The sequence below is a fragment of the Procambarus clarkii genome, chromosome 82 (assembly GCF_040958095.1).
Source record: "Procambarus clarkii isolate CNS0578487 chromosome 82, FALCON_Pclarkii_2.0, whole genome shotgun sequence".
Classification (NCBI taxonomy): Eukaryota; Metazoa; Arthropoda; class Malacostraca; order Decapoda; family Cambaridae; genus Procambarus; species Procambarus clarkii.
In genome coordinates this window covers 1,315,318-1,330,324 of record NC_091231.1, presented here as the reverse complement: position 1 = coordinate 1,330,324, position 15,007 = coordinate 1,315,318, and the positions used below count along the sequence as shown (strand labels likewise).

The 15,007-nt window shown below is 55.0% G+C and overlaps 1 protein-coding gene across 3 annotated transcripts in view; it reads left to right on the top strand.

Moving 5' to 3' along the window:
• Window positions 1-15,007, top strand: part of LOC123764256 (D-beta-hydroxybutyrate dehydrogenase, mitochondrial) — a 65,120-nt gene that overhangs the window by 27,737 nt on the left and 22,376 nt on the right. For all 3 annotated transcript variants that reach the window (XM_069315759.1, XM_045751801.2, XM_045751800.2), the window contains exon 6: window positions 14,769-14,874. In XM_069315759.1, coding sequence (XP_069171860.1) covers window positions 14,769-14,874 — 106 coding nt within the window. The remainder of the gene's footprint in view (window positions 1-14,768; window positions 14,875-15,007) is intronic.

Sequence of the window (15,007 nt, the reverse complement as noted above, 5' to 3'; positions counted from 1 at the left end):
ATAGCGCGATTTTCGCCGCTAGCGGCCAAAAACCGTGCGATTTTCGCCGCTAGCCGCCAAAAATCGGGCGATTTTTGCCGCTAACGGCCAAAAACCGCGCTATTTTCGACGCTAGCGGCCAGAAACCATGCGATTTTTGCAGCTGGCGGGCAAAAATCGCGCGAATTTCGCCGCTACCTGCGAAAAATCGACCGATTTTCGCCGCTAGCGGCCAAAAAGGGGGCTATTTTCGCCGCTAGCGGCCAAAAATGGGGCGATTTTCGCCGCTAGCGGCCAAAAATGGGGCGATTTTCGCCGCTAGCGGCCAAAAATGGGGCGATTTTCGCCGCTAGCGGCCAAAAATCGTGCAAATTTCGCCGCTAGCGGCCAAAAATCGTGCGATTTTCGCAGCTGGCGGGCAAAAATTGCGATTTTCGCCGCAAGCGGCCAAAAATCGCACGATTTTCGCCGCTAGCGGCCAGAAACTATGCGATTTTTGCAGCTGGCGGGCAAAAATAGCGCGATTTTCGCCGCTAGCGGCCAAAAACCATGCGTTTTTCGCAGCTAGCGGGCAAAAATCGCGATTTTCGCCGCTACCGGCCAAAAATAGCGCGATTTTCACCGCTAGCATCCAAAAACCGTGCGAATTTCGCCGCTAGCGGCGAAAAATCGTGCGATTCTCGCCGCTAGCGGCCATAAAATCGCGCGATTCTCGCCGCTAGCGGCCATAAAATATGCGATTTTTGCAGCTGGCGGGTAAAAATCGCGCGAATTTCGCCGCTACCTGCCAAAAACCGCGCGATTTTCGCCGCTAGCGGCCAAAAACCATGCGATTTTCGCCGCTACCGGCCAAAAATAGCGCGATTTTCGCCGCTAGCGGCCAAAAACCGTGCGATTTTCGCCGCTAGCGGACAAAAATCGGGCGATTTTTGCCGCTAACGGCCGAAACCGCGCTATTTTCGACGCTAGCAGCCAGCAACTATGCGATTTTTGCAGCTGGCAGGCAAAAATAGCGAGATTTTCGCCGCTACCGGCCAAAAACCGCGCGATTTTCGCCGCTAGCGGCCAAAAACCATGCGATTTTCGCAGCTGGGGGGCAAAAATCGCGATTTTCGCCGCTACCGGCCAAAAATAGCGCAATTTTCGCCGCTAGCGGCCAAAAACCGTGCGATTTTCGCCGCTACCGGCCAAAAATCGGGCGATTTTTGCCGCTAACGGCCGAAAACCGCGCTATTTTCGACGCTACCTGCCAAAAACCGCGCGATTTTCGCCGCTAGCGGCCAAAAACTATGCGACTTTCGCAGCTGGCGGGCAAAAATCGCGATTTTCGCCGCTAGCGGCCAAAAATAGCGCGATTTTCGCCGCTAGCGGCCAAAAACCATGCGATTTTCGCAGCTGGCGGGCAAAAATCGCGATTTTCGCCGCTACCGGCCAAAAATAGCGCGATTTTCGCTGCTAGCGACCAGAAACTATGCGATTTTTGCAGCTGGCGGGCAAAAGTAGCGCGATTTTCGCCGCTAACGGCCAAAAACCATACGATTTTCGCACCTTGCGGGCAAAAATCGCGATTTTCGCCGCTACCGGCCAAAAATAGCGCGATTTTCGCCGCTAGCGGCCAGAAACTATGCGATTTTTGCAGCTGGCATGCAAAAATAGCGCGATTTTCGCCGCTAGCGGCCAAAAACCATGCGATTTTCGCCGCTTGCGGCCAAAAATCGGGCGATTTTTGCCGCTAACGGCCGAAAATCGCGCTATTTTCGACGCTAGCGGCAAGAAACCATGCGATTTTTGCAGCTGGCGGGCAAAAATCGCGCGAATTTCGCCGCTACCTGCCAAAAATCGACCGATTTTCGCCGCTAGCGGCCAAACAAGGGGCTATTTTCTCCGCTAGCGGCCAAAAATGGGGCGATTTTCGCCTCTAGCGGCCAAAAATCGTGCAAATTTCGCCGCTAGCGGTCAAAAATCGTGCGATTTTCGCAGCTGGCGGGCAAAAATCGCGATTTTCGCCGCTACCGGCCAAAAATCGTGCGAATTTCGCCGCTAGCGCCCAAAAACCATGCGATTTTCGCAGCTGGCGCGCAAAAATCGCGATTTTCGCCGCTAGCGGCCAGAAACTATGCGATTTTTGCAGCTGGCATGCACAAAAATCGCGATTTTCGCCGCTACCGGCCAAAAACCGCGCGATTTTCGCCTCTAGCGCCCAAAAACCATGCGATTTTCGCAGCTGGCGGGCAAAAATCGCGATTTTCGCCGCTACCGGCCAAAAATAGCGCGATTTTCGCTGCTAGCGGCCAAAAATCGGGCGATTTTTGCCGCTAACGGCCGAAAACCGCGCTATTTTCGACGCTACCTGCCAAAAACCGCGCGATTTTCGCCGCTAACGGCCGAAAGCCGCGCTATTTTCGACGCTAGCGGCCAAAAACCGTGCGAATATCGCCGCTAGTTGCCAAAAATAGCGCGATTTTCGCCTCTAGCGGCCAGAAACTATGCGATTTTTGCAGCTTGCGGGCAAAAATAGCGCGATTTTCGCTGCTACCGGCCAAAAACCGAGCGATTTTCGCCATAAGCGCCCAAAAACCATGCGATTTTCGCAGCTGGCGGGCAAAAATCGCGATTTTCGCCGCTACCGGCCAAAAATAGCGCGATTTTCGCCGCTAGCGGCCAAAAATCGCGCGATTTTCGCCGCTAGCGGCCAGAAACTGCGATGTTTGCAGCTGGGGGGTAAAAATCGCGATTTTCGCCGCTATCGGCCAAAAATAGCGCGATTTTCGCCGCTAGCGGCCAGAAACTATGCGATTTTTGCAGCTGGCGGGCAAAAATAGCGCGATTTTCGCCGCTACCGGCCAAAAACCACGCGATTTTCGCGGCTGGCGGGCAAAAATCGCGATTTTCGCCGCTACCGGCCAAAAACAGCGCGATTTTCGCCGCTAGCAACCAGAAACTACGCGATTTTTGCAGCTAGCGGGCAAAAATCGCGATTTTCGCCGCTATCGGCCAAAAATAGCGCGATTTTCGCCGCTAGCGACCAAAAACCGTGCGATTTTCGCCGCTGGCGGGCAAAAATCGCGATTTTCGCCGCTACCGGCCGAAAATAGCGCGATTTTCGCCGCTAGCGACCAGAAACTATGCGATTTTTGCAGCTGGCGGGCAAAAATAGAGCGATTTTCGCCGCTACCGGCCAAAAACAGCGCGATTTTCGCCGCTACCGGCCAAAAACAGCGCGATTTTCGCCGCTACCGGCCAAAAACCATGCGATTTTCGCAGCTTGCGGGCAAAAATCGCGATTTTCGCCACTACCGGCCAAAAACAGCGTGATTTTCGCCGCTACCGACCAAAAACAGCGTGATTTTCGCCGCTAGCGGCCAAAAACCATGCGATTTTCGCAGCTCGCGGGCAAAAATTGCGATTTTCGCTGCTACCGGCCAAAAATAGCGCGATTTTCGCAGCTAGCGGCCAAAAACCGTGCGATTTTCGCCGCTAGCGGCCAAAAATCGTGCTAATTTCGCCGCTAGTGGCCAAAAATCGCGCGATTTTCGCCTCTAGGGGCCAGAAACTATGCGATTTTTGCAGCTTGCGGGCAAAAATAGCGCGATTTTCGCTGCTACTGGCCAAAAACCGCGCGATTTTCGCTGCTAGAGCCCAAAAACAATGCGATTTTCACAGCTGACGGGCAAAAATCGCGATTTCGCCGCTACCGGCCAAAAATAGCGCGATTTTCGCCGCTACCGGCCAAAAATCGTGCGAATTTCGCCGCTAGCACCGAAAAACCATGTAATTTTCGCAGCTGGCGGGCAAAAGTCGCGATTTTCGACGCTACCGGCCAAAAATAGCGCGATTTTCGCCGCTAGCGGCCAGAAACTATGCGATTTTTGCAGCTGGCATGCAAAAATAGCGCGATTTTCGCCGCTACCAGCCAAAAACCGCGTGATTTTCGCCGCTAGCGGCCAAAAACCATGCGATTTTTGCAGCTGGCGGGCAAAAATTGCTATTTTCGCCGCTACCGGCTAAAAATGGCGCGATTTTCGCCGCTACCGGCCAAAAATAGCGCGATTTTCGCCGCTAGCGGCCAGAAACTATGCGATTTTTGCAGCTGGCATGCACAAATAGCGCGATTTTCGCCGCTACCGGCCAAAAACCGCGCGATTTTCGCCGCTAGAGCCCAAAAACAATGCGATTTTCGCAGCTGGCGGGCAAAAATCGCGATTTTCGCCGCTACCGCCCAAAAATAGGGCGATTTTCGCCGCTAGCGGCCAAAAACCGTGCGATTTTCGAAGCTGGCGGGCAAAAATCGCAATTTTCGCCGCTACCGGCCAAAGATAGCGCGATTTTCGCCGCTAGCGGCCAAAAACCGTGCGAATTTCGCCGCTAGTGGCCAAAAATCGCGCGATTTTCGCCTCTAGCGGCCAGAAACTATGCGATTTTTGCAGCTTGTGGGCAAAAATAGCGTGGTTTTCGCTGCTACCGGCCAAAAACCGCGCGATTTTTGCCATAAGCGCCCAAAAACCATGCGATTTTCGCAGCTGGCGGGCAAAAATCGCGATTTTCGCCGCTACCGGCCAAAAATAGCGCGATTTTCGTCGCTAGCGGCCAAAAATCGCGCGATTTTCGCCGCTAGCGGCCAGAAACTGCGATTTTTGCAGCTGGGGGCTAAAAATCGCGATTTTCGCCGCTATCGGCCAAAAATAGCGCGATTTTCGCCGCTAGCGGCCAAAAACCATGCGATTTTCGCCGCTAGCGGCCAAAAACCATGCGATTTTCGCAGCTGGCGGGCAAAAATCGCGATTTTCGCCGCTACCGGCCAAAAATAGCGCGCTTTTCGCTGCTAGCGGCCAAAAATCGGGCGATTTTTGCCGCTAACGGCCGAAAACCGCGCTATTTTCGACGCTACCTGCTAAAAACCGCGCGATTTTCGCCGCTAGCGGCCAGAAACTATGCGATTTTTGCAGCTGGCGGGCAAAAATAGCGCGATTTTCGCCGCTACCGGCCAAAAACCACGCGATTTTCGCGGCTGGCGGGCAAAAATCGCGATTTTCGCCGCTACCGGCCAAAAACCACGCGATTTTCGCGGCTGGCGGGCAAAAATCGCGATTTTCGCCTCTACCGGCCAAAAATAGCGCGATTTTCGCCGCTAGCAACCAGAAACTATGCGATTTTTGCAGCTAGCGGGCAAAAATCGCGATTTTCGCCGCTACCGGCCAAAAATAGCGCGATTTTCGCCGCTAGCGGCCAAAAACCGTGCGATTTTCGCCGCTGGCGGGCAAAAATCGCGATTTTCGCCGCTACCGGCCGAAAATAGCGCGATTTTCGCCGCTAGCGACCAGAAACTATGCGATTTTTGCAGCTGGCGGGCAAAAATAGAGCGATTTTCGCCGCTACCGGCCAAAAACAGCGCGATTTTCGCCGCTACCGGCCAAAAACCATGCGATTTTCGCAGCTTGCGGGCAAAAATCGCGATTTTCGCCGCTACCGGCCAAAAATGGCGCGATTTTTTTTTTTTTTTTTTTTTTTTTTTTTTTTGAGATATATACAAGAGTTGTTACATTCTTGTACAGCCACTAGTACGCGTAGCGTTTCGGGCAAGTCCTTAATCCTATGGTCCCTGGAATACGATCCCCTGCCGCGAAGAATCGTTTTTTCATCCAAGTACACATTTTACTGTTGCGTTAAACAGAGGCTACAGTTAAGGAATTGCGCCCAGTAAATCCTCCCCGGCCAGGATACGAACCCATGACATAGCGCTCGCGGAACGCCAGGCGAGTGTCTTACCACTACACCACGGAGACGAGATTTTCGCCGCTAGCGGCCAAAAACCGTGCGATTTTAGCAGCTGGCGGGCAAAATTCGCGATTTTCGCCGCTACCGGCCCTAAATAGCGCGATTTTCGCCGCTAGCGGCCAAAAACCGTGCGATTTTCGCCGCTAGCGGCCAAAAATCGTGCTAATTTCGCCGCTAGTGGCCAAAAATCGCGCGATTTTCGCCTCTAGGGGCCAGAAACTATGCGATTTTTGCAGCTTGCGGGCAAAAATAGCGCGATTTTCGCTGCTACTGGCCAAAAACCGCGCGATTTTCGCCGTTAGAGCCCAAAAACCATGCGATTTTCGCAGCTGGCGGGCAAAAATCGCGATTTCGCCGATTCCGGCCAAAAATAGCGCGATTTTCGCCGCTAGCGGCCAAAAACCGTGCGATTTTCGCAGCTGGCGAGCAAAAATCGCGATTTTCGCCGCTACCGGCCAAAAACCGCGCGATTTTCGCCGCTAGCGGCCAAAAACCATGCGATTTTCGCAGCTGGCGGGCAAAAATCGCGATTTTCGCCGCTACCAGCCAAAAATAGCGCGATTTTCGCTGCTAGCGGCCAAAAATCGGGCGATTTTTGCCGCTAACGGCCGAAAACCGCGCTATTTTCGACGCTACCTGCCAAAAACCGCGCGATTTTCGCCGCTAGCGGCCAAAAATCGGGCGATTTTTACCGCTAACGGCCGAAAGCCGCGCTATTTTCGACGCTAGCGGCCAAAAACCGTGCGAATTTCGCCGCTAGTTGCCAAAAATCGCGCGATTTTCGCCTCTAGCGGCCAGAAACTATGCGATTTTTGCAGCTTGCGGGCAAAAATAGCGCGATTTTCGCTGCTACCGGCCAGAAACCTCGCGATTTTCGCCGCTAGTGCCCAAAAACCATGCGATTTTCGCAGCTGGCGGGAAAAAAAAACGATTTTCGCCGCTACCGGCCAAAAATAGCGCGATTTTCGCCGCTAGCGGCCATCAAAACCCGTGCGATTTTCGACGCTAGCGGCCAAAAATCGGGCGATTTTTGCCGCTAATGGCCGAAAACCGCGGTATTTTCGACGCTAGCGGCCAGAAACCATGCTATTTCTGCAGCTGGCGGGCAAAAATCGCGCGAATTTCGCCGCTTCCTGCCAAAAAAGGGGCTATTTTCGCCGCTAGCGGCCAAAAAAGGGGTTATTTTCGCCGCTAGCGGCCAAAAAAGAGGCTATTTTCGCCGCTAGCGGCCAAAAATGGGGCGATTTTCGCCGCTAGCGGCTAAAAATCATGCAAATTTCGCCGCTAGCGGCCAAAAATCGTGTGATTTTCGCCGCTACCTGCCAAAAACCGCGCGATTTTCGCCGCTAGCGGCCAAAAACCATGCGATTTTCGCAGCTGGCGGGCAAAAATCGCGATTTTCGCCGCTACAGGCCAAAAATAGCGCGATTTTCGCCGCTAGCGGCCAAAAACCGTGCGATTTTCGCCGCTAGCGGCCAAAAATCGTGCGAATTTCGCCGCTAGTGGCCAAAAATCGCGCGATTTTCGACTCTAGGGGCCAGAAACTATGCGATTTTTGCAGCTTGCGGGCAAAAATAGCGCGATTTTCGCTGCTACTGGCTAAAAACCGCGCGATTTTCGTCGCTAGAGCCCGAAAACCATGCGATTTTCGCAGCTGGCGGGCAAAAATCGCGATTTTCGCCGCTACCGGCCAAAAATAGCGCAATTTTCGCCGCTAGCGGCCAAAAACCGTGCGATTTTCGCAGCTGGCGGGCAAAAATCGCGATTTTCGCCGCTACCGGCCAAAAATAGCGCGATTTTCGCCGCTAGCGGCCAAAAACCGTGCGAATTTCGCCGCTAGTGGCCAAAAATCGCGCGATTTTCGCCTCTAGCGGCCAGAAACTATGCGATTTTTGCAGCTTGCGGGCAAAAATAGCGCGATTTTCGCTGCTACCGGCCAAAAACCGCGCGATTTTCGCCGCTAGCGGCCAAAAACCGTGCGAATTTCGCCGCTAGAGGCGAAAAATCGCGCGATTTTTACCGCTAGCGGCCAGAAACTGCGATTTTTGCAGCTGGCGGGTAAAAATCGCGCAAATTTCGCCGCTACCTGCCAAAAACCGCGCGATTTTCGCCGCTAGCGGCCAAAAACCATGCGATTTTCGCAGCTGTCGGGCAAAAATCACGATTTTCGCCGCTACCGGCCAAAAATAGCGCGATTTTCGCCGCTAGCGGCCAAAACCCGTGCGATTTTCGACGCTAGCGGCCAAAAATCGGGCGATTTTTGCCGCTAACGGCCGAAAGCCGCGCTATTTTCGACGCTAGCGGCCAAAAACCGTGCGAATTTCGCCGCTAGTTGCCAAAAATCGCGCGATTTTCGCCTCTAGCGGCCAGAAACTATGCGATTTTTGCAGCTTGCGGGCAAAAATAGCCCGATTTTCGCTGCTACCGGCCAAAAACCTCGCGATTTTCGCCGCTAGTGCCCAAAAACCATGCGATTTTCGCAGCTGGCGGGCAAAAATCAAGATTTTCCCCGCTACCGGCCAAAAATAGGGCGATTTTCGCCCTTAGCGGCCAAAAATCGGGCGATTTTTGCCGCTAATGGCCGAAAACCGCGGTATTTTCGACGCTAGCGGCCAGAAACCATGCTATTTCTGCAGCTGGCGGGCAAAAATCGCGCGAATTTCGCCGCTTCCTGCCAAAAAAGGGGCTATTTTCGCCGCTAGCGGCCAAAAAAGGGGCTATTTTTGCCGCTACCTGCCAAAAACCGCGCGATTTTCGGCGCTAGCGGCCAAAAACCATGCGATTTTCGCAGCTGGCGGGCAAAAATCGCGATTTTCGCCGCTACAGGCCAAAAATAGCGCGATTTTCGCCGCTACCGGCCAAAAACCGTGCGATTTTCGCCGCTAGCGGCGAAAAATCACGCGATTCTCGCCGCTAGCGGCCAAAAACCGTGCGATTTTCGCCGCTAGCGGCCAGAAATCGGGCGATTTTCGCCGCAAGCGGCCAAAAATCGCACGAATTTCGCCGCTAGCGGCCAGAAACTATGCGATTTTTGCAGCTGGCGGGCAAAAATAGCGCGATTTTCGCCGCTACCGGCCAAAAACCGCGCGATTTTCGCCGCTAGCCGCCAAAAACCATGCGATTTTCGCAGCTGGCGGGCAAAAATCGAGATTTTCGCCACTACCGGCCAAAAAATGCGCGATTTTCGCCGCTAGCGGCCAAAAACCGTGCGAATTTCGCCGCTAGCGGCGAAAAATCACGCGATTCTCGCCGCTAGCGGCCAGAAAATATGCGATTTTTGCAGCTGGCGGGTAAAAATCGCGCGAATTTCGCCGCTACCTGCCAAAAACCGCGCGATTTTCGCCGCTAGCGGCCAAAAACCATGCGATTTTCGCAGCTGGCAGGAAAAAATCGCGATTTTCGCCGCTACCGGCCAAAAATAGCGCGATTTTCGCCCTTAGCGGCCAAAAACCTTGCGATTTTTGCAGCTGGCGGGCAAAAATCGCGATTTTCGCCGCTACCGGCCAAAAATAGCGCGATTTTCGCCGCTAGCGACCAGAAACTATGCGATTTTTGCCGCTAACGGCCGAAAACCGCGCTATTTTCGACGCTAGCGGCCAGAAACCATGCGATTTTTGCAGCTGGCGGGCAGAAATCGCGCGAATTTCGCCGCTACCTGCCAAAAATCGACCGATTTTCACCACTAGCGGCCAAAAATGGGGCTATTTTCGATGCTAGCGGCCAAAAATCGTGCGATTTTCGCAGCTGGCGGGCAAAAATCGCGATTTTCGCCGCTACCGGCCAAAAATAGCGCGATTTTCGCCACTAGCAGCCAAAAACCGTGCGATTTTCGCCGCTAGCGGCCAAAAATCGGGCGATTTTCGCCGCTAGCGGCCAGAAACTATGCGATTTTTGCAGCTGGCGGGAAAAAATCGCGATTTTCGCCGCTACCGGCCAAAAATAGCGCGATTTTCGCCACTAGCAGCCAAAAACCGTGCGATTTTCGCCGCTAGCGGCCAAAAATCGGGCGATTTTCGCCGCAAGCGGCCAAAAATCGCACGGTTTTCGCCGCAAGCGGCCAAAAATCGCACGATTTTCGCCGCTAGCGGCCAGAAACTATGCGATTTTTGCAGCTGGCGGGAAAAAATCGCGATTTTCGCCGCTACCGACCAAAAATAGCGCGATTTTCGCCGCTAGCGGCCAAAAATCGGGCGATTTTTGCCGCTAACGGCCGAAAACCGCGCTATTTTCGACGCTAGCGGCCAGAAACCATGCGATTTTTGCAGCTGGCGGGCAAAAATCGCGCGAATTTCGCCGCTACCGGTCAAAAATAGCGCGATTTTCGCCGCTAGCGGCCAGAAACTATGCGATTTTTGCAGCTTGCGGGCAAAAATGGCGCGATTTTCGCTGCTACCGGCCAAAAACCGCGCGATTTTCGCCGCTAGCGCCCAAAAACCATGCGATTTTCGCAGCTGGCGGGCAAAAATCGCGATTTTCGCCGCTAGCGGCCAAAAATAGGGCGATTTTCGCCGATAGCGGCCAAAAACCATGCGATTTTCGCAGCTGGCGGGCAAAAATCGCGATTTTCGCCGCTACCGGCGAAAAATAGTGCTATTTTCGCCGCTAGCGGCCAAAAACCGTGCGATTTTCGCCGCTAGCGGCCAAAAACCGTGCGATTTTCGCCGCTAGCGGCCAAAAATCGGGCGATTTTTGCCGCTAACGGCCGAAAACCGCGCTATTTTCGACGCTAGCGGCCAGAAACCATGCGATTTTTGCAGCTGGCAGGCAAAAATCGCGCGAATTTCGCCGGTACCTGCCAAAAATCGACCGATTTTCGTCGCTAGCGGCCAAAAAAGGGGCTATTTTCGCCGCTAGCGGCCAAAAATGGGGCGATTTTCGCCGCTAGCGGCCAAAAATCGTGCAAATTTCGCCGCTAGCGGCCAAAAATCGTGCGATTTTCGCAGCTGGCGGGCAAAAATCGCGCGATTTTCGCCGCTACCGGCCAAAAATAGCGCGATTTTCGCCGCTAGCGGCCAAAAACCGTGCGATTTTCGCCGCTAGCGTCCAAAAATCGGGCGATTTTCGCCGCAAGCGGCCAAAAATCGCGCGATTTTCGCCGCTAGCGGCCAGAAACTATGCGATTTTTGCAGCTGGCGGGCAAAAATAGCGCGATTTTCGCCGCTAGCGGCCAAAAACCATGCGATTTTCGCAGCTGGCGGGCAAAAATCGCGATTTTCGCCGCTACCGGCCAAAAATAGCGCGATTTTCGCCGCTAGCGGCCAAAAACCGTGCGATTTTCGCCGGTAGCAGCCAAAAATCGGTCGATTTTTGCCGCTAACGGCCGAAAACGGCGTTATTTTCGACGCTAGCGGCCAGAAACCATGCGATTTTTGCCGCTACCTGCCTGGAATTTCGCCGCTACCTGCCAAAAATCGACCAATTTTCGCCGCTAGCCGCCAAAAAAGGGCTATTTTTGCCGCTAGCGGCCAAAAATGGGGCGATTTTCGCCACTAGCGGCCAAAAATCGTGCAAATTTCGCCGCTAGCGGCCAAAATTCGTGCGAATTTCGCCGCTACCGGCCAAAAACCGCGCGATTTTCGCCGCTACCGACCAAAAACCGCGCGATTTTCGCCGCTACCGGCCAAAAACCATGCTATTTTCGCAGCTGGCGGGCAAGAATCGCGATTTTCGCCGCTACCGGCCAAAAATAGCGCGATTTTCGCCGCTAGCGGCCAAAAACCGTGCGATTTTCGCCGCTAGCGGCCAAAAATCGTGCGAATTTCGCCGCTAGTGGCTAAAAATCGCGCGATTTTCGCCTCTAGCGGCCAGAAACAGAAACTGACTCAGTGGCACCAGTACTGACCTGTCCCTGATGCAGGGGCACCAGTACTGACCTGTCCCTGACTCAGGGGCACCTCTACTGGTCTGTTCATGACCCGGGGGTGCCACTACTGGTCTGTCCCTGACGCAGGGGCACCAGTACTGACCTGTCCCTGACTCAGTGGCACCAATACTAACCTGTTCCCCGACTCAGGGGCACCAGTACTGACATGTCAGTGCCTCTGTCCCTGACTCAGAGGCACATCTACTGGTCTGTCCCTGACTCGGGGGCACCAGTACTTGCCTGTGCCTGACTCGGGGGCACCAGTACTTGTCTTTCCCTGACGCAGGGGCACCAGTACTGACCTGTCCCTGACTCGGGCACGAGTATTGACCTGTCTCTGTCTCAGGGGCACAAGTACTGGTCTGTCCCTGACTCGGGCACGAGTATTGACCTGTCTCTGTCTCAGGGGCACCAGTACTGGCCTGTCCCTAACTTAGGGACACAGTACTGGCCTATCCCTGACTTGTGCACCAGTACTGGCATGTCCTTGACTCAGGGGCACCAATACTGGTCTGTCCTTGACTCAGGGGGCACCAGTACTGACCTGTCCCTGACTCAGGGGCACCACTACAGATCTTTCCTTGGCTCAGGTGCACAACTACTGGCCTGTCCCTGACTCAGGTGCACCTCTATTGGTCTGTCCCTGATTCAGGGTCACCATTATCTGTCCCTAACTCAGGGGCACCAGTACTGGTCTGTCCCTAACTCGGGGGCATCAGTACTGGTCTGTCCCTGACGCAGGGGCACCACTACTTGTCTGTTCCGGACTCAGGGGCATTAGTACTGGCATGTCTTTGACTTGGGGCCCTTCTACTGGTCTGTCCCTGACTCGAGGCACTTCTACTGGCCTGTCCCTGAATCAGGGGCAACAGTACTGGTCTGTCCCTGTCTCGGGGCACCAGTACTGGCCTGTCCCTGACGCAGGGGCACCTCTATTGGTCTGTCCCCGATTCAGGGGCACCACTACTGGTCTGTTCCTGACTCAGGGCCACATCTAGTGGTCTGTCCCTGACTTAGGGGCAGCAGTACTGACCTGTCGCTGACCCAGGAATACCACTACTGGTCTGTGCGTGATTCAGGGACACCTCTACTTGTCTGTCCTTGACTCGGACACCACTACTAGTCTGTCCCTGACTCAGGGGCACCAGTACTGTCCTGTCTCTGTCTCGTGGGCACTAGTACTGGCTTGTCCCTAACTTGGGGGGCACCACTACTGACCTGTCCCTGTCTCGGGGGCACTAGTACTGGTTTGTCCCTGACTCTGGGGCACCAGTACTGGCCTATCCCTAAGTTAGGGACACAGTACTGGCCTGTCCCTGACTCAGGGGGATCAGTACTGGCCTGTCCCTAACTTAGGGACACAGTACTGGCCTGTCCCTGACTTGTGCACCAGTACTGGCCTGTCCTTGATTCAGGGGCACAAGTACTGGCCTGTCCCTGACTCAGGGACACCAGTGCTGGTCTGTCCTTGACGCAGGGGGCACCACTACTGGTCTGTTCCGGACGCAGGGGCACCTCTACTGGTTTGTCCCTGACCCGTTGGCACCAGTACTGGCCTGTCCCTGTCTCGGGGCACCACTACTGGTCTGTCCCTGGCTCAGGGGCACCAGTACTGGCCTCTCCCTGGCTCAGGGGCACCAGTACTGGCCTCTCCCTGTCTCAGGGGCACCAGTACTGCCATGTCCCTGGCTCAGGGGCACTACTACTGGTCTGTCCCTGACTCATGTGCACCACTACTGGCATGTCCCTGACTCAATGGCACCAGTACTGACCTGTCCCTGATGCAGAGGCACCAGTGCTGACCTGTCCCTGACTCATGGGCATCTCTACTGGTCTGTCCCTGACTCAGGGGCACCAGTACTGACCTGTCCCTGACTCAGTGGCACCAGTACTGACCTGTCCCTGACGCAGGGGCACCAGTACTGACCTGTCCCTGACTCAGTGGCACCAGTACCGACCTGTCCCTGACGCAGGGGCACCAGTACTGGCCTGTCCCTGACTCAGGTGCACCTCTATTGGTCTGTCCCTGACTCAGGGGCACCAGTACTGGTCTGTCCCCGACTCAGGGGCACCAGTACTGGTCTGTCCCTAACTCGGGGGCATCAATACTGGTCTGTCCCTGACGCAGGGGCACCACTACTGGTCTGTTCTGAACTCAGGGGCATTAGCACTGGCATGTCTTTGACTTGGGGCACTTCTACTGGCCTGTCCCTGACTCGGGGCACTTCTACTGACCTGTCCCTGATTCAGGGGCAGTAGTACTAACCTGTCCCTGACTCAGGGGCACCAGTACAGACCTGTCCCTGACTCGGGGGCACCACTACTGGTCTGGCCCTGACTCAGGGGCACCAGTACTGACCTGTCCCTGACTCAGGGGCACCAGTACTGACCTGTCCCCGACTCAGGGGCACCAGTACTGACCTGTCCCTGACTCAGGGGCACCAGTACTGACCTGTCCCTGACTCAGGGGTACCAGTGCTGGTCTGTCCCTGACATCTCCCTGACTCAGAGGCACCTCTACTGGTCTGTCCCTGACTCGGGGGCACCACTACTGGTCTGGCCCTGATTCAGGGGCACCAGTACTGACCAGTCCCCGACATGGGGCACCTCTCCTGTCCTGTCCCTGATTCGGGGGCACCAGTACCGGCCTGTCCCTGACGAAGGGGCACTTCTTCTGGTCTGTCCCTGACTCGGGGGCACCATTACTGGTCTGGCCCTGATTCAGGGGCACCAGTACTGACCAGTCCCTGACATGGGGCACCTCTCCTGTCCTGTCCCTGATTCGGGGGCACCAGTACCGGCCTGTCCCTGACGAAGGGGCACTTCTTCTGGTCTGTCCCTGACTCGGGGGCACCACTACTGGTCTAGCCCCGATTCAGGGGCACCAATACTGACCAGTCCCTGACTTGGGGCACCTCTCCTGGCCTGTTAATGACTCGGGGGCACCAGTACCGGCCAGTCCCTGACGCAGGGGCACCAGTACTGGCCTGTCCCTGACTCGGGGACACCAGTACTGGCCTGTCTCCGACTCAGGGACACCAGTACTGGCCTGTCTCCGACTCAGGGACACCTCTACTGGCCTGTCCCGGACTTAGGAACATTACTACCACCCTGTCCGTATCCGACTCATCTAGCAGTGTTTCCCCAGCAGGTCGCCTGGTGGTCATGTCCAGCGTTGGGGGAATCATGGGGCGGGAACGCCTCTCACCCTACAATCTCACCAAGTTTGCCATAGAGGGGTTTTCCGACTCGTTACGGTAGGTGCCATGGAGGAGAGGCGGGGGGCGTTGCTATAATGGAGGTGGTTGTGACATATGTTCTTATCCAACAGTGTCTATGGGGGAGGTGTGGTAATTATCGGGAGGCACTAAGCCATTACGACTATATAGC